Raw genomic sequence first — 19785 nt, 5'->3', positions numbered from 1 at the left:
CTGCGCAGGTTTGGGAACTATGGTTGTCTCGCCCACATGGGAGCAACTAGGATGAGCGTAATCGATTTCCTGTGCATCTTGTTGACCACCTTCCTCATGAGAGGAGTTGGTGGAAAGGCATAGGCAAACATCCCTGACCAGTTCATCCACAGTGCGTTCACCCTGGAGTCTGGTTGGGGGAACCTGGATGCGAATCCTGGGCATTGTCTGTTTTCGATTGTGGCGAATAGGTCTATAGTGGGGAAACCCCACTGTGAGAAGAGATCTTCTACGATTTCTCTGTGCAGACACCATTCGTGTTCTTCTGGGAGGGGATCACTGCTCAAAGCGTCTGCTAGTGAATTGAGATCCCCTGGAACATGTTGAGATGACAGGTAAATGTTCCGTCTGAGTGCCCATGTCCAAATTTTCTGGGCAAGCCTGGACCGATATGGCGAACGAGTCCCTCCCTGTTTGTTTATGTAAAACATTGCTGTTGTACTGTCTGTCAAGATCTGTACCGACAGGTTCAACAGGTGGGGTTCGAACACTCGAAGCGCTCTGAAGACTGCCAGAAGCTCTAGCAGATTGATATGATTCTTGGCTACTGTGTGAGACCAGAGACCCTGAGCTGTGTGGTGAAGGAGGTGTGCTCCTCACCCTGACAGGGACACGTCTGTAGTGACTACAGCTTGCATCTCCGGATCGAAAAAGGGTTTCCCCTTTGACAGGTTCTCTCTTGTCCACCAGTGAAGATTTTGTACAAGTGTTGGCGAAATGACCACTAGATCGTCCCACTGACCACTTGCCTGAGACCACTGTTTCACCAACCATTCTTGCATGGGTCGCATGCGCAGGCGCACGTGGGGTACCAGGTAAATACATGACGCCATCATGCCTAGCAAACGCATCGCTTTGCGCACCCATATCTGGCGACCGGACCGATATTGAGGAATTTGCAGTAGTATATTCTGAATTCTTTCCTCTGATGGAAAGGCCAACCCCTCTTAAGTGTTTAGGACAGCTCCTAGGAACTGTTTGGAGGTGCTTGGCACCAGGCTTGATTTTTTCTCGTTGATAGAGAAACCCAATTCGAAGAGGAGGTCAATCGTTCTTTGGATGTTGGATCTGCAAATTACCGGGGTTCTCCCGTGATGAGCCAGTCGTCCAGATAAGGGTACACTGGGATTGCCTCCCTGCATAGGTGTGCTGCCGCTACCGCCAGTACCTTGGTGAATACCCTTGGAGCTGAGGCTATACCGAAAGGCAGCATCTTGAACTGGTAGTGCTGACTGTCCACCTTGAAGCGCAAGAATCTTCTGTGCACTGGGAACATGGAAATATGAAAATAGGCATCTTTCATGTCAAATGGTGCCAAGTAATCCCCCCTTTTTAGGAGGGGGATTACTTCTTGGCAAGTAGTCATGCAAAATTTTTGGGGCTTGAAATACTTGTTTGCAGGGCTTAAGTCTAATACTGGGCGCATTGTCAATTTTTTTTTTTTGGCACAAGGAAGTAAGTTGAATAGATACCCTTGTTTACCTGGTTGCCCGGGACGCGTTCTGTCGCGTCCTTTGCGAGAAGATTGACGATCTCCTCAAGGAGGATCTTCTGGTGGTCCAGTGAATGTATTCTTTGACTTGGAGGGTGGTTGCGGGGGCGCTCTAGCAGTTCGATGCAGTATCCTGCCGACACTGTGGACAGCACCCATCTGTCCGATGTGATCCCTTCCCATGCTTGGGTGAAGTTGGAAATGTGCCCTCCTACTGGGGATGCATGGGAAGGGACCCTGAGCGGAACATCACTGCTTTGCGGGAGGCGTACCGCCGTCTCTGCCGGGGCTGCCTCTACCTCTACCACGGGCCCTCTTGTTACCCCTGCCGTAACTCTGGGTAGTCTGCTGGCTGCCACCCCATGATGTACCCTGTCCCTGTGAATAGTTGGAGCCCTTTTGGGAATTCTGTCCGTGTGAGTGATGAAAATTACCATTCCCTCTTTGATTCATGGGCTTATTCATTAATTGTCCCAGGGACTTTAGAGTATCGTACTCGTCTTTGGCAGTTTTTAATGCATCCTTTATCGCTTTGCCAAACAGGACATTAGGTTCAACTGGCATGTCAATAAGGGTTGCCTGTGTCTCGAGTTTAAACCCTGATTGTCTTAGCCAGGCGTGCCTCTTAATGACAGTGCTCTCTGCTATGAGCCGGCCTGCATTATCTGCAACGTCGAAGGTTGTCTTGAGGATGCAACCTGACACGGCTTTACCCTCCGACGCGATCTGGGCCAGCTGACCCTTTAATGGTTCGGGTGCGGAGTCAATGAGAGCAGCTACCTGCTCCCACTGGTGGCAGTTATAGCTTGCCAGCAGAGTGCTGGTGTTGGCGATTCTCACTTCGTAAGCGGAAGTGGAGGCTGCCTTCCTTCCCAACCCATACATTCTTTTGCTCTCTTTGTCTGGAGGAGCCTCGGATGAAGACAGCAGTGTTCCTGCTGTTTTTCTGGTGTTGGTAGTTACTAAGGAGTCAGGCTTCAGTTGACCCCTTATGTAAAGAGGATCTGATTGAGCAGCCCTAAACATCTTCTCAATTCTGGGGTTTACAGCCCTTGTGAGATTTGGATAAAGAAGGGAAGGATCTATTCTATGTTGGATAGATATGAGAATAGGAATGGCTTGGCAATGGGTTTCTTGTCTCCCACTAGCTCCTCTGCGTGTCGAGTGTCGGTTGGGATCAGTGTGTTTAGGTGTAGTAGTGATGTTAGCGCTCGTGTCGTCGGGTGTGGTCCCCATAACTGCCCTGCCGGACAATCCTCCGGTGTCGGGGACTAGCGCTTGGGTGTCTTTTGACACCCCTGTGCCCTCGCCGTCTGAAAAGGCGGTATTGCTGCCGTCACTGAAGGCACTCACCGCCTCGAGCTGCCTGGCGTGGTGGGCCCAACGCTTAGTGGAACGGTCCTTGAGCGTTTCTGCTTTAAAAAGCTTACACGCTTTGCAGTTCGCCTCGGGGTGGTCCCTCGGCAAGCAAAAATGACAGGTGGCGTGTTTGTCAACCCAAGGGTACTTGCGGTTGCACTTAGGGCAAAATTTAAATGGAGTACTCTCCATATGCACCTTGTGGCAGCGGGCTCGTGTGTGTAGGAAATAAGAGTGTAGAATATGTTTCCACCCCCCACTCTCCCTACTTGAATGTCTGAGGTCCGGGCCGCGGCCAGAGGCCTTCCGAGGCCCAAAGCCCGTCAAGCAGCTCTCGACGGTTGTCTGTTCTTCGGACCGGCGTCGATCTTCAATGACTTCGACGTGGGAGTGGAAACACGGGGAAATTAATATCAATAATTATCAAAATGCCTGAAAGCCAGGGATCTCGCGCAATGCTTCCGACTAGTATGGCTGAAAAAAACAATCTGAGGGTCCTAGACGCGTGAGGGATCATGAGTACAGTGGACGTCACACTAGGGATAGTATTACTGGCACGCCCTGTGTCGACGCCCATTTTCGAGTTTCGAAAAAAACTGTAATACTCCGCAGCTTCCACTAGATGTCGGCCTATGCACAGCATGTGATCTAAGCAGATTCCACAAGCCTCAGAAATATTTATATATATATATTTAAAGTTCACATTTCAGGCTTCTAAAAAATCACTGAATTCCTTACAAATATAAAAAATAAATCTGTCACTCTTTCTTACATTTTTTAGGATCAACACTAACTATGCAGATGAAACACAGATTCTCCTCCCTCTTTCTGGGGACCTGGCATTGGTGAATAGGGCATATCTCATCATCCAGGCATGGATGGCCACCCACGTTCTATGCCTGAATGATGATACGACAGAGCTGATAATCCTGGGTACCCGCTCAAACCTCAACAAACTAGGCCATGAATACCCCTCATTCACTATTGATGGAAACATCATTAGGGTAACTAAGGAGGTTAAAACCCTTGGCTTCTACCCTGACTCGACTATGTCCTTTGACAAACAAGTAAAATCCTTGGCCTCTACCACTGCATACACTTGTAAGCTCATTAGCTGGTAAGCCATTTCTCTCAAATGATAGATGCATGATCTTGGCTAGAGCATTGATACTCTCTAGGCTAGATTATTGCAATGATCTTTACAGCGGTGCTAACAAAGCTATTATCCAGAGGTTATAAACTCTTCAAAATAACGCCTTACGAGCTGCACTAGGCATAAATAAAAGAGAACACATCTCCTCTACCAGACGCCAACACAAATGGCTCTTTACCCACAATAAAGTACTGCTAAAAATGGGCTCCCTGACCCATAAAGCATTAAACAATGCTGCCCCCAGTTACCTAGTAGACAGAATAAACAGAACAAAGTCTATCAGACCGACAAGAGCCGGTAATGCCAACTGCCTTGTGGTACCGAGATTTAGACTTACCTAGATTGGCGGTACCAGTTTTCCCGACAAGGCTGCCAAACTTTGGAACTCCCTGTCCCACAAGTTTAGAGTAAACCAACCACATCTACACCTCAGAAATAATTCTATCAACTTTCTCAACTCTACCGACCATTAGCTACACTATCGCAACAGCCTCATCTAGGCTGCCTTTCCATCTTCATAATCCAGTGAAATGTGCAACCTAACTTTTTTATAACCTGTACATTTGTATCCATACTGCTTTTGGAATTTTACCTGTAAATATATTTTGTTGTACTGTGAACTATTTTGTAACCCTGTAAGGTTTGCACCTCCGTACTGTTGCACCCTGTTACCTATGGGTTTGGTGCGCATTAAAAATAAATAAATAAACAAACAAATTCCAGATATCTAAAAACTAGCTAACTCTTTATAAAACTAAAAAAATCTAAAACATTTTTGTCAGTATACAGTTAAACTCAGGAAAGACGCGGTGACATCATGACGCCATCACGCGCTTCCGCTCCGCCACGTTGCGGTGCGTGTGACGCCATCACGCGCTCACGCCTTCCCGGGACATATATGAAAACAACCTCATTCAGTAGAGATCTGTGCATCCATCAGAAGAACAGCATGCTTATCATGGCATACACCGATTTTGAAGTTTTAGATCAGCGGTCTTTCCTTTATTAAGATTTCTACTTTATCCTAGCCAAATACATTTCTTATGGCTTTGTACCTTAGCAACACCCATTTAAAGGATCATGCTAACTATACCTAAAACAATATATATATATATATTTTTTTTTTCTTTCCTCCTTCCTCCCCCTGGAACAGTTTTACTCGCCATAGATCTATCCCAGTACAGGATCTTTATTGAAATAATTGGAAAAAATTGAACCCTCAGCATCATCCTAAATAAACTAATTGGAACCAATAAGAAAAAAAACATCTTTTTTAATCAATGGATCAGGGTGAGTCAACATCTTTATTCTCATGTAAAATTAGAAATTACTTCTTTTTTCAATTGTGAACTATTAACCATGAAAAACAGTCCTCAACAGATATAAATCATTGCACTTATTTCTTTCTATTTTCTTTTGTTTCTTATTAGAACACAGTTTTCCCTCCTGATGAACAATTGCCACAGGTGATGGTGAAACATTTGTTGAGAGATTAGCCTATTTGAGTGGAATACTTAATCAAATATTATTTAGGCAAAGAGTGATTATTACACAAGGTGTGATGCAACACCCGAGAGATTTTTTAATTGAACAATTCTGAACTGAAACTATGAAAAAGAAGAACAAGTTACTCTCTTACCTGGTAACGTTCGTTCGATGGGATGGTCCAACGACATATTCCATATCTATGACAGTAATCACCACAGCTGTGCTGCTTCGGAAAATCTTTCGGCATCTGCGTCGATGACGTCGATACGCCGTCCTCGAGGGCCTCCGTCGAGCCGACGGATGTTATAAGTAGGATGCACGATGCCCGTAGCCTCAGTTGTAGTTTTTTCCCAAGAACGTGTGGCACCAAACCACTGCCAGTATGACCACAGAATGCCTTGCGGAAACGTAAGCTGCAATCGCATAAGAAATTCTGTAGCGGGGCAGGTAGGGAGGGAGCAATATGGAATACGTCATCGGACCATCCAGTCAAAAGAACGTTACCAGGTAAGGGAGTAACTTGTTCTTCGAGGGTATTGGGTCCTCCGACGTATTCCATATCCAAGACAGACTCCCAAAGCAGTACCAACGTATGGAGGAGGGGAAAAAGAATTTTGAATATAGAAATTTAGAATGTCCAATCAAATTGCAGAGTAAAGGACCGCCTTGCCAAAGGCCAGATCCTGCCCATGGATAGAATCCAGGGAGTAGTGTCGTACAAAAGTATGAAGCGAAGCCCAGGTGGCTGCTTCACAGATGTTACGAATAGGAACACCCCTCTGCAGGGCAGTAGAGGCAGCTATACCCCTAGTAGAATGGGCCCGTAAGCCTACCGGAGGGTCCTTACCCGCCAGGCAGTAACATTCAGAAATTGCCAAGATAATCCATCTAGACAAAGTCTGCTTAGTCACAGCTTGTCCCAAAAGCCTTCCACCGTAACCAATAAAGAGATGATTGTCCACTCTGACCCGGGACATGCATGAAATGTAGAAACTTAAAGCTCTCCTAGGATCCAACCTATGGAGCCTCTCCTCTTCCTTACCAGGACGTGGAGGAGTATAAAATGCCGGAAGAACAACCTTCTGGCTTAAATGAAATTCAGACACCACCTTCGGAAGAAAGGAAGGACGAACTCTAAGGACAAGACTGTCCTTATGAAACACAGCGAAGGGTGGCTTAACTGAAAGTGCCTGCAACTCACTCACTCTGCGAGCGGAAGTGACCACAAGTAAAAACACAGTTTTAAGGGTAAACATCCTCAAAGGACAAGAATGCAAAGGCTCAAAAGGAGCACCCATAAGGAATTTCAGAACAAGGTTCAAATCCAAACCAGGGACCTGGAAAGTTGACGGCGGAAACACATTAGTGAGTCCTTTGAGAAACTGAGAAATTAAAGGAATTTTGAAATAGGAACACTCCTCAGACGATCACTTAAATATAGACAGCGCCGCCAGGTAACCTTTAACAGTACCCACTTGCAGGCCCGTGTGGGCCAACAAAAGCAAAAAAGACAGAACCACAGGAATGCCACATGAAAAAGGATCCACATTCTGAACCCTGCACCAGTCGCAGAACTTTCTCCAACGGCAACGGTACAGGGACTTAGTCGCCGGCCGTCTGGCCGAAAGCAACACCTCCATCACGTCTTTAGGGAGGTCCCAATCCTTGTACCTCAACCTTTCAGAAGCCAAGCGTCAAGGTTGAGGGACCTGACCTCTGGATGGAGAATCTGACCCCACTCCCGTGAGAGCAGATCGTCTTGGTAGGGAAGACGACTTGGAGGGCAGATGAACAAGTCGAGAAGGTCCGGCTACCACATCCTCCGGCCCATGCCGGAGCAATGAGGATCATCCAGGAACCGAACCTCTGTAGCCTCCGCAGCACTTGCGGTGTGACGGGGCCTGGAGGAAACGCGTACAGCAGTGGGAAGGACCACTCCACCACAAACGCGTCTTCTAAAGATCCTTTTGGAGGAAATTCCCACGAGCAGAACCTTTCGCACTTCCGGTTGACACTGGAGGTGAAGAGATCCACTTGAGGGGTCCCCCAAAGGGTGAGGATCTCCAGGAGAATCTCCTGAGATGGCTCCCACTCATGAGAGATCGCGCTCTGCCTGCTCAGAGCGTCCGCCATCTCGATTTCGTCTCCGGCCAGATGAACTGCCGAAATCGAAACTTCCTGATGGCCCAGAACCCGAGCTGCATTGCCTCCCTGCACAGAGGAAGTGACCCTGCCCCCCCCTTTTTGTTGAGATCGTGCATGGCCACTGTGTTGTCCGTCAGAATCATGACATTCTTCCCACGCACAGTCGGCAGAAAAGCCTTCAGGGAAAGCCTGACGGCCCGCAGCTCCAACAGATTGATATGGAGTCTGGACTCGGACTGAGACCAACGACCGCTGACTGTCAACTCGTTGGCATGAGCGCCCCATCCCGTGAGGGATGCGTCCGTCACAATCGTCACCTCCGGCCAGGGCAGCCAAAATGGAGCCCCCCTCATCAGATTGCCTTCGACGGCCCACCACAGAAGGTCCTGGGCGACCGAGGGCGGCACCTGAACGGGGTCCGACATTCTGCCGGAGGACTGTAACCACTGGAGCTTGAGGGCTCATTGCAGAGATCTCATCCGCAACCTGGCCTCTGGTACCAGAAGAATGCAGGATGCCATGAGGCCGAGCAACCTCAAGAACTCGAACGCCGGGAGCGTTTAGGCAAGTTGAAACTTGTGCACCCTCTGCTGAATGTGAAGAACCCTCACCTGGGGAGAGAACCACTGCCCCAGGGATGTGCCGAGCACTGCTCCGATGTACTGGAGCTGCTGTGTTGGCGTCAAGTGGGACTTCTTTAAGTTGAGGGAGAAGCCCAGCTTGTGGAGGGAGTGGCAGGTGACGGACAGATGATCCAGGACCTGCTCGGGTGAGAGCGCCCTGATCAACCAATCGTCCAGGTAGGGGTAGGCGTGAATCACCCCTTTCCTGAGATACGCTGCCACCACCACCATGAGCTTGGTGAAGACCCTCGGGGCGGAGGTCAATCCGAACGGCAGGACCCGAAACTGAAAGTGCGAGTCGCCAACCACGAACCTCAGGTATTTCTTGTGCTTTGGATGGATCGGCACATGAAAATAAGCGTCCTTGATGTCGAGAGAGAGACGCCAACCAGTCCTGAAGTTGAAGGGCCTGCAGGACTTGAGAAAGAGGAACCATCTTGAACTTGTCCTTCCTGAGGAGTTTGTTCAAACCGCGCAAGTCCATGATGGGTCTCAAGCCCCCGTCTTTCTTCGAAATCAAAAAATAAGGGGAATACCATCCCTTGTTCCTCTCCGCTACAGGCACCAGTTTTATGGCGCCTTTCTCCAGCAGGGATTGAATTTCCTGCGCAAGGAGCGGATCCAGACTCTTCAAAGAGAGATTCCCTTGTGGATTGTCATGAGGCCCTCTGCCGGAAAGGAAGACAGTAGCCATGGGCTATGATCTCCGGAACCCACACATCTGAAGTAATGGCATGCCACTCTACAAGATGCTGCACCAGCCTTCCCCCAACCGGCGAACCATGGGACATGGCCTCATGACTGAGCTGAAGCGGCTCCAGCAGTGCCTGAGGGCAAAGAGGCAACTGCCCGAGCAGCCTTGGCACCTCGAGTACCCTGTTTCCCACCTCTGGCACTCTTACGGTGGCCCCTTTGACTAGCAGATCCTCTTGATTTACTAAAGGACGAGTAATATCAATAGGAACCCCCCCCTCCATTGTTGTGCCCTAGGACGAAAAGGCAGAGGTTGGCGAACTGCAGCGCCCAATGACTTTGCTGCAGCTTTAGAGGTCTGCAACCTCTCAAGGCTCTTGTCAGCCTTGCTGCCAAAAAGATGTTCACCATCAAAGGGCATGTTGAGGAGTCGAGCTTGCACATCAGGAGCAAACCCCCGACTTCTGCAACCACACAAACCTGTGTATTACGGTGCTCGCCACCATGGACCGGCTGACGCAATCAACCATGTCCAGACCCGACTGAACGAACTCACACCTGGCGTCCTTGCCATCTTGCACGATATCAAGAAAACCATCCCGTTCATCCCCTTCGGGAATATGTTCAGCTGCCAAGGAAACACAGTTCCACAGAGTGTGCGTGAAACGAGACAAGGCACAAACGGAGTTGGCAGCCTGAAGCGCCATACCCTACAGAAGAAAACACCTTCTTCGCCCAGCCGTCAAAACGTTTGTTGGCTCTATCAGGAGGGATGGTAGGGTACGACGCCTGCTTTGCGGCGGCCGTAGCCACCTGCACCACCAAACTCTCCGGAGTGGGGTGCAAGGTCAAGTAGCAGGGGTCGCTACTGGCTGGGCGATATTTGTTCGGCAAGGACTTGCTCACTGCCGGGAGACTCTCCAGAGAAGTCCAAGCTGTAGCCACCCTTCTCTGCAAGGCCATATGGAATGGCAGTACCGGGTCAGTTGGTAGACCTTGGTCGAGGATATCAGTCAGATCATCCTGCTGCAAATCCCCCGGGGGAGCAGACCATCCCAGGTAATTCCGTGACCCACGACATCAGGCGCCGGTAAGAGGAGTCGGCATGCGTGCCAGGCTCAGGCCTACCAAACTCCACCTCCTGAGAGGTGTCCAGCCCACTGGCGTCATGCAACGACTGGCGCAGGTCCTTAAGCTGGCTATGACCAGAAAGGAGGCCATCAGGAACCTCTGCAGAAACCTCACCTTCCTCAGACCCCTCATCCACCTCAGAAATATAATCCAAAGGCTGGAAAGAGGGTACAGAAAAGGGAACAAAAACATGTTTAGCCTTGGCCAGAGCCTTTCTGGGGGGTTCCACCGTGCCACGGGGTACCCCCGACAAAGCCGCCTCGAAAGGCGTCAAGGGAATCTGCGTCGACGGTCGAGCGCGGCGCCAACAGCTTCGGCGGCGTCGACACAGGCCTTGAGGGCCGAGCCCCGAGCGTGTCTCTCGACAGCCTGGGCGCCGATGGCGTTGACGACTTCCTCAGAGGCAGAGCCTCGAGAGAGTCCGTCGACAACCTCGGCGCCTTCGAAGACTCCACAGGTTCTCGCGGTCACAAGGGCGTCGAGGACCGGGACCTGGAACGGGCATGCCTACAGCGACCATCCTTGTCTGACCGGGACCTCGAAGGCGCCCGGTGGTCGCGACGACTGCTCGAGCCCGAAGGCGGACGAGCAGTGTCTCTAGTACGGCCACGGCCGGCGTCCTCAGAGGGTGCGGACGTCCCGGAGCCCTGCAATTGAAAAAGCACCAACATCTCCTTTCGGAAGGAGTGGAATGCTTGTTGGGACAAGCAACCCGGCAACTGGCAGAGTCCTCGGATGAGGACGGGGAAGACTACCTGTAACGGCGCTTCCTGGAGTGCCTCGAAGAGGCAGAGGAATGGCGGGACCGACTCCTTGACTGAGAACCCCGGACTCACAACGACGATGCGGAGAGTCGCCCACCGAATCATCCATCGAAAGACCAGTGGAACGCGATTTCTGGGGATTGGCCACCTTACCGACCAACAGCTTCTTCTTACGCTCCCGCAAGGCCTTCGATGTGAGCGATTGGCAGTCGACACAGTCATCCGTGTCATGGTCCTCCCTGAGGCACCAGAGGCAAGCATTGTGCGTGTCCGTCAGCGACATCTTGGATGCCCACACTCGACACTTCTTAAACCCGGATCGCGGGGTGGAAGAAGCCGAAGACGACATACAAAATTCAATGAAGAAACAGGTCCAAAGAACCGAAAGAACAGGATTCAGTAGAATCGAGGCGCGCCGAGATCTCTGAAGCAAACACGTTTGCAGAAAAAAGGGAACTGAGGCTACAGGCGTCGTGCGTCCTACTTATAACATCCGGTGACGTCAGCTCGACGGAGGCACTCGAGGACGGCGTATCGACGTAGGACGCCGAACGATTTTCCGAAGCAGCACAGCTGTGGTGATTACTGTCATAGATATGGAATACGTCGGAGGACCCAATCCCCTCGAAATAACATTACTCCACAAGGTGTAAAGTAACACCTTGTTACATTCAGCACTTCTATTATTTTGCAACAAATAAAATAGAAATTTTTTGTGAAATCCAACCTGGTTATAATGTGCTATTTTTGACTCGCCAACAAGAAATGTATGAGTTACTAACAACTCAGGTTGGTTCATTTGAGTTACCTTCTCATGAACATGAGTCTTGGATTGTCTAAAGATTCTAGGTTAACATGTTTCAGGGACAAGGATGCCGAGAAGGCCTGTGGCAAAACGTGTTTGAAATTCCTACTCTTTTTGACAATCCTGGGCAATTTGTCCAGGCTAATAGGTTTGGACGGCAGTAACAGAGAAAAGGTGTTCATCGCGTGAACAGAACATGGGCAAGGATGTGCAACAATGGGAGAGATGATGGCATTGTGTGCCAGGACCCAATCGAACATATGGCCATCTCTATGTGTCTGCCTGTTAACTAATTGCATGTAACCGATTGCTTCAAGAGCTGCTAGTAGGGACAACGCCTGTAGGTTCAATCACCTATTTTAATTACAAAAGACTGCGGTTTTGTAATATCATTAAGAAGGGCGAGTAATTGCTCTTCGTAAAGTGGAGTGTTATTAGGTGATTTATACAGAGTAATGATGGTCACTGAAATATTATGGCCGACACTCTAGCAAGATTTCACAATCGTCTATGCTTGCCACGTTAACTGAGTGACAAGCCAAAAAGTCCCTCACAATGAGGGCAACCCTCTCCTCCACTTTATCCAACTTGATCTGTTCTGAACATCTTGAAGCCTGGAGGAAGGGCCTCAGAGGCTATGTACGCAGCCGCTTCATGCAACCATGTTTCTGTAATGGCAACCATGTCCAAGTTGGATACAGATAGATGGTCAGTGATATTCAGGCCATGTTATACAAGGAAGCATGTGTTTAATAAAGCAACATTAAGGTGAAACTCTGTAGAATATTCTTAAGAGTGAGTAGATTGGATTTGGGATGCATGATCTCAGAGGTAGAGGCTATATTATCTGAAGGCGTAGGAGTGTAAACATTTATGTAAGTGTCAGATGGAGGCTAACACTTACATGTTGTAAGTGCGAGAGTATGGAATCAATGTTAGGGGCGGACCTAGTAAGTCCCATAGTTAAATAGCGTGACAGAAAGTCTGCATGCTTTGCCCAATGAAAGGAAGGGCCAAGCGGCAAAATAGCTGCATTGAAGTTGTTGTAAATTTTCATTGGACTTATTTTCGCTGGCAGGGCGTCAGGCATTCTGGCATAATATCTGGTCGAAACAGGCGATCAGTAAAACAGAGTGATATAACACACTACTGTGAACAAAATAGGGGAAACACATGAGACCAGCTCACACGAGATAACCCGAGAGATAACGAGGCTCGTAACCCGGACACAAACCGGCGAAAACTGGCCTGCCAAAAGCAGCAGCGCTAATGCTCTGCAAAGGATATTAAGTAGGCTTAAGGCCTGCTGGAACATTTAGTTAGGAACAATGCAGTCTGCTCTAAGAACGAAAAATGCACAAGTTTAACGACTAGCTTGGTAGCACCTGAATGAATAGCAAACACTAGCAAACTAGCCCTATTAAGAAGCCCCAAAGCCCACAAAATACAGTTCTCTAATAGTTTCTTATAATCTCGTAATGAATTCAAAAGAACAAACCAGCAATTTAATTTGCACACAAATCAACAAAAGGTGAATGGGGAGAAGAGGACTGCACCGTACCAGTACTTATTTCTTCGCTTTGGCCCAATATTAGGACGCTAGTGCCTTCCATACCATATTACATATTTTTGGCAAAACCACATAAGTTTTACAGAATAAAAGCCTTCATAGAGAAGAACAAGTTACTTATCAACTGCAACTTTGTTTCGACTGGATGTTCCTCTCACGTATTCCTCATATTATGATAATTCGTTAACTCCAGCTTCGCTGCTTCGGAAAAAATGACTGATGCACACTTCGTGAGAGGAAAGTGTAAGAAAACAAACTGTACTGCGGGGTAGGATGGGCGGGTCGATGAGGAATATGTGGGAGAAACATCCAGTCAAAAGAACGTTACAGTTGGTAAGTAACTTGTTCTTCGAATGGATTGTGTCCTCCCATGTATTCCTCATCTTATGATAGGCACCCATAGCAGTAGTAATTTTGGAGGTGGGAGTATTAGTCTTCAGTTTTCATGGACAGAATGCAGAACTGCCTTGACAAATAAACCCTCATTTGAGGAGGCAGGATCCAAACGGTAATGTTTTACAAAAGTGTGTATTGTTTTCCAAGTAGCAGCTGAACAAATATCTGCTGCCGGGACTCCCCTCTTTAGAGCCGTAGAAGTAGCCATACCCCTTGTAGAATGGGCACAAAGCCCATCTGGTGGGTCTTTTCCTGCTAATCTGTAGCATTCATTTATGGCTAAAATGATCCAGCGGGATATGGTCTGTTTTGTTACAGATAATCCTAGTTTATGACCAGTATAACCCACAAAAAGTTGGTCATCTTGTCTCAATTTAGCCATTCTTGAGATATAGAAAGTAAGAGCCCTCTTGGGATCTAGTCTGTGCAATCTCTCCTCTTCCTTTCCCAAATGAGGAGGATAAAAAGTTGGTAATATTATCTTTTGCGACAAATGGAAGTCTGAAACTACCTTTGGTAAAAAGGAAGGTTTAACTTTAAGGACTCCTTATAAAAAGTAGTAAATGGCGGTTTGCATGAGAGAGCCTGAAGTTCGCTAACCCGGCGGGCTGATGACAAGGCCACAAGAATTACAGTTTTTAATGTTAAGAGCCTCAAAGGGCAGGAGTGCATAGGCTCAAAAGCTATACAAGTCAAGAATTTTAGTACTGGATTTAAGTCCCAAGTTGGGACATGAAAAGGTACTGGGGGGTATACATTAGTAAGCCCCTTTAAGAATTGAATGATCAATGGAATTTTGAAATATGAAACCTCTTCTGAGGTGCGCTTGAAAATAGACAGCGCAGCAAGGTATCCTTTAATTGTCCCTATCTGGAGCCCCAGATTGGCTAGATGCAGTAGGAAAGAAAGCCCCATTGGGGTGCCACATTGAAAAGGGTCCACATTCTTATCTTTGCACCAGTTACTGAACTTGTTCCAGTGACATCGTTATAAAGATTTTGTTGCTGGCCTTCTGGCCGAAAGCAAGATCTCAATTACGTCATCCAGAAGATCCCAATCCTTGTATCTCAACCTCTCAGAAACCATGCGTGAAGATTGAGTGTCTTGACCTCTGGATGGAGAACCCGACCTTCCTCTTGCGAGAGAAGATCCTCTCTTTGCGGAAGACGTATTGGAGGGCAGATGGACATGTCTAGAAGGTCCGGGTACCACGTCCTCCTGGCACAATCCGGGGCAATAAGTATCATGGTTTTCCTGAACTTTCTCAACCTCCTGATTACTTGAGGAATCACGGGGACTGGGGGAAACGCGTACAGCAGTGGAAACTTCCACTCCACTACGAATGCGTCTCCCAGAGCTCCTCCCAGAGCTCCTCTTTGAGGAAATTCCCTTGAGCAGTACTGCTTGCACTTCCCATTGATCACAGTGGCGAACAGATCCACTTGAGGGGTTCCCCAAAGGGCGAAGATCTCTTGAAGGACTTCCTGAGCTAGCTCCCACTCGTAGGAGACTGTGCTCTGTCTGCTCAGAGCGTCTGCCGCCGTGTTTTGCTCTCCGGCTAGGTGAATTGCCGATAAAGAGATTCCTTCTCGTATTGCCCAGAACCAGAGCTGCATTGCCTCTCTGCACAGTGGTAGTGACCCTACTCCTCCTCTCTTGTTGAGGTAGTACAAGGCCACTGTGTTGTCCGTCATTATCGGGACATTCTTTCCCTGTACAGAGGGCAGAAAGGCCTTCAGCGCTAGTCTGATTGCCCTCAGCTCCAATAGGTTGATGTGTAGTTTGGACTCCGATGGAGACCAACGACCGCTGATTGTCAGATTGTTGGTGTGTGCCCCCCACCCCGTGAGTGAGGCGTCCGTCACTATTGTTATCTCCGGCCATGGTTGCCAAAAGGATTCTCCCTTGAGAATGTTGTCGTTGCAAGACCACCATAGTAGATCCTGAGCAACTGCGCTCGAGACTTGCAGAAGATCCGACATATTCCCTGAGAACTGGGACCACTGAGTTCTGAGTGCCCATTGAAGGGATCTCATTCTCAACCTGGCCTCTGGTACAAGGAAAATGCAGGATGCCATGAGGCCGAGCAACCTGAGAAAATTGAAGGCCGGTAGATGTTGGGCATTCTGAAACTTTGTTACCATCTGCTGGATGTGGAGAGCTCTCACTTCGAGAGGCGAGGCTTTTCCCGATGAAGTGCCCAAGACTGCTCCGATAAACTGGAGTTTCTGGGTTGGTATCATGTGGGAATTCTTGAAATTGAGGGAGAAGCCCAGTTTGTGGAGGAAGTGGCAGGTGATCGAAAGATGTTCCTGAGCTTGTTCTGGAGAACTTGCTCTGATCAACCAGTCGTCCAGGTAGGGATATATGTGAATACATCCTCTCCTGAGACTTGCTGCCACAACCGCCAACAGTTTGGTGAAAACCCTCGGGGCGGAGGTCAACCCGAATGGCAGAACTCGAAACTGATAATGAGAATTGCCAATCGCGAACCTCAGGTACTTTCTGTGCCCTGGATGGATTGGCACATGAAAGTAAGCATCCTGAAGGTCCAATGTTACCAACCAGTCTTGGAGTTGTAGAGCCTGAAGGATCTGAGAAAGGGTCACCATCTTGAACTTGTCCTTCCTGAGGAACTTGTTCAAGTTTCTTAAGTCCAAGATGGTCTCAATCCTCCGTCCTTTTTTGGGATGAGAAAGTATGGGGAGTACCAACCCCTGTTCCTCTCCGCTACAGGTACCTGCTCTATGGCACCTTTCTCTAGCAGGGTTAAAATTTCCTGCAGCAGGAGCGGGTCTGGAATTTTTACGGAGTTGGCTCCCGGTGGATGATTCTGAAGCCTTTTTAGAAAGGGGAGACAGTAACCTTGAGCTACTGTTTCCAGTGCCCAAACATCTGAGGTAATGCCTCGCCATTCCTTCAGACGTTGAGATCCTGCCTCCCACTGGTGTCTTGTGGAGCAAGGTCTCAGAGAGATTTGGAGGCAGCTGCAGGAGTGGCTGAGGGCAAAGATGCCGCTCCTGAGGCTGATTTCGCACCTCTTCCACATCCACCACGAGGGAAGTTTTTTCTGCCTCTTTGAGAAGCCTGTCCTCTTCCTCTACCAAATGAGGAGTAGTAACGAAAAGAACGACCTCTCCAGGAGGATGATCCTGAATAGGTTTTCTGAGGCTGGCGCATGGAGGCACTAAGAGATTTAGCTGCCGCTTTCGAGGTCTGGAGTTTTTCTAGCCTTTCATCAGCCTTACTGCCAAATAGCCTCGAGCCATCAAAGGGCATGTTAAGGAGTCTGGATTGCACATCCTGTGCAAACCCCGACTTCCTCAACCACGCAAATCTGCGCAACACAGTGCTTGTAGCCATGGATCTGCTGATGCTATCAGCAGTATCCAGTCCAGACTGGAGACATTCCCCCATTGCCTCCTTTCCGTCTTTGACTATATTCAGGAAGCCTTCCCTTTCCTCGCCTTCCGGAATATGCTCAGCCGCCGCCGAAATACAGTCCCACAGGGTATGGGTAAACCTGGCCAGGGTACAGGTGACATTTGTCAATTTCAGGGCCATGCTACCTGAAGTGAAAACTTTACGGGCCCAGGCATCAACTTTCTTGTCCTCTCTATCCGGAGGGATAGTGGGATATGCTGTTTGTTTTGCTGTGGATGCAGCCTGAATAACCAGACTTTCTGGAGTCAGATGCCTGTTTAAATATTCAGGATCCGTACCAGCTGGTCTGTATTTCTTTGGGAAATTACTATTTGTAGCAGCAATGCTATCAGGATTTTCCCAATTTATTTCTACTGTTCTCTGAACAGCCCTATGAAAGGGGAGAACTGGGTCTTTTTGGGGACCTTTGACAATTATATCTGTCATGTCGTCCTGTTCAAACACGGGTGAAGTGTTACCCAAACCCATGTATTCTACTACCCTGTTCATAAGACCTCTGTACCCTGAGTCTGCATGTTCTGCAGGGTCAGGTTTGGCAAATTCGAATTCTGGGGAGGTGTCAATTCCACTAGCAGAGTGTAGGTCTCTCATTCTAGATTCCTGATCAATGAGTTCCTCAGGAACTTGTCTTGTGCCATATGAAACTCCAAAGGGAGTGACTTCGTCTTCCTCCGAGCCAGATTCCTCATAAATTGAGGACATAGCTTTAAAAAAGTCTGTTCTGGGCAACGGAGTAAATCTCCTTTCTTCCTCAACAATTTCCTTCGAAGGAATAGAAAAATCCTTCGAGGTTGTCGACGGGAACTTCGAAGACTTGAGCTTTTTATGAGGCACCGGAGATGTGCTCGACTCTCGGGGAGTCTTCGACTCTCGAGGAGCCTTCGACGACTTGACGTCGACTCGAGTATCTTCGATACTACTGGCTTTTACCAAGGTAGTTCTCGACTTCTCTTTGTCGTCCAATGGAGCGACCTTAGAGGAATGGCTCTTCCGAGGTTCTTTCGAGGGGGTCGGGCCGCATTCTCGAAAACCTACATCATCTTTTTACGGAATTCCTCCCCATTTTCTGGGGGAATCTGATTTTGTCGGACATCGAATTTCTTCGGTCGACTCAGAAGATGATGACGATGAGGGAGATCTATGTCTCCTCTTCAGTTTTTTTGACGAGGAAGAAGAGTGTCTTGATCTACTCCTAGATCGAGATCTCTTGGAGTGCCTATGTCAATCCAATTCTTTCAAATCGGTCGCTTTCTTATGCTTTTTGGACACAGTCTTCTTAGAAGCTTCCCTCCCCACCGACAGTTTTCCTCTCCTCTCACGAAGGGGCTTCTCGGTCATGGACTGGCAGGAACCACAGTCGTCTGTTTGGTGACTAGAACCGAGACACCAGAGACAAACTCGGTGAGGATCCGTGATCGACATTTTCGATCCACAATCGATACACTTCTTGAACCCAGTCTTGGGTGTCGAAGGAGTCGAAGAAGATGACATTTTCACGAAGAAAATCTCAGAGCGCGCCGTTCACGATAGCAAAGCGATCGGAAAAACGGAACTGGAGCAACGGGCGCGGCTCGAGCTACTTGTACCATCAGTGTTGTCGACACGGTACGGAGACCGTCGAGGGACAATCGACGCCACGACCTCGAGCACAGCGCCCTCTGCGAGAACATTTTTTTCCGAAGCAGCGAAGCTGGAGATAACGAATTATCACAAGATGAGGAATACGTGGGAGGACACAATCCATTCGAAGGTTCCTTTACTTGTGAATTAGAGAGAGACCTGCTGGGAATGATCTATTAACTGTGTGATATTACAAGGACGCAATACCCATACAAAGAAAAAAATGCAGCAAAAAAATTCTCAAATTAGATTTTCATCGTATTGTCTTGCACCTTGTCATAGCTTTCTGACACAGCCGAGGGAATGAGTGATCATATCCATGGCAGTAACAACTGAGTAAGGTTCTGTGGTGACACAAGGAGGCCTTGTTAAGAGGCCTGCACATTCTACAACTCCCCCACTGAATAGTAATTGAAATTTTAAATTCTGAGTCCCAAATTAACTTTCCTTATCTTGAGAACTTGCACAAAATGTAAACATCTTACCTTAGGGATTTTAGCTCCCAGATCTTGATACTGTTTTGGGTTCTTAAGAAAATTAACAAATTCCATAATTTCCAGTTTTGCTTCTTCGCAGCCAGCTACATCCTTGAACTTGACATCAATTTCATCCTTAAGAACTTTAGCCGTGGTTTCCCCAACACTGAAGAGCCCACCCATTCCCCTGCCAGGTCTTCCCCCAGCAGGCCCTCTCCTCAGCGTATAGAGTAAAAAGGCGATGATGAGAGCTGTGGGCAGCATGCTCAGCATAAACGAGCTAGAAAAATAAGACATCACACATTAGTATGAACAAAACAATCAACAACACTTGTGAATATGAAGACGTTAATCAGTCAACACAGCGTGACCTACACGAAGATCAATAACAGAATTATTATTTTACTATTATTGGGGATTTATTCAGCGCGGGCCTAGCTTCAGGAAGCAAAGGAGAGCTTCATAAGTCATAGGGGGAAGGACACAGAGGGAAGAAGAGCTACAAGGTAGGGAGGAACCAACAATGGGGGAGGGTGGGCAATTTGGCAGGAAGGGATGTACAAGCAACCAGGGCAGGAAACCGAAAG

General features: G+C 48.3%; 1 protein-coding gene across 3 annotated transcripts in view; it reads right to left on the bottom strand.

Annotated features, from left to right (window-relative positions):
• AFG3L2 (AFG3 like matrix AAA peptidase subunit 2) overlaps window positions 1–19785 on the bottom strand; it is a 1716771-nt gene that overhangs the window by 855184 nt on the left and 841802 nt on the right. For all 3 annotated transcript variants that reach the window (XM_069620479.1, XM_069620477.1, XM_069620478.1), the window contains exon 8: window positions 19208–19478. In XM_069620479.1, coding sequence (XP_069476580.1) covers window positions 19208–19478 — 271 coding nt within the window. The remainder of the gene's footprint in view (window positions 1–19207; window positions 19479–19785) is intronic.

This window comes from Ambystoma mexicanum, chromosome 5q, assembly GCF_040938575.1.
Source record: "Ambystoma mexicanum isolate Mex_15411 chromosome 5q, UKY_AmexF1_1, whole genome shotgun sequence".
In the NCBI taxonomy this organism is placed as follows: domain Eukaryota; kingdom Metazoa; phylum Chordata; class Amphibia; order Caudata; family Ambystomatidae; genus Ambystoma; species Ambystoma mexicanum.
Note: the sequence above shows the minus strand (reverse complement) of the source record. Positions and strands in the feature narration are given on the sequence as shown.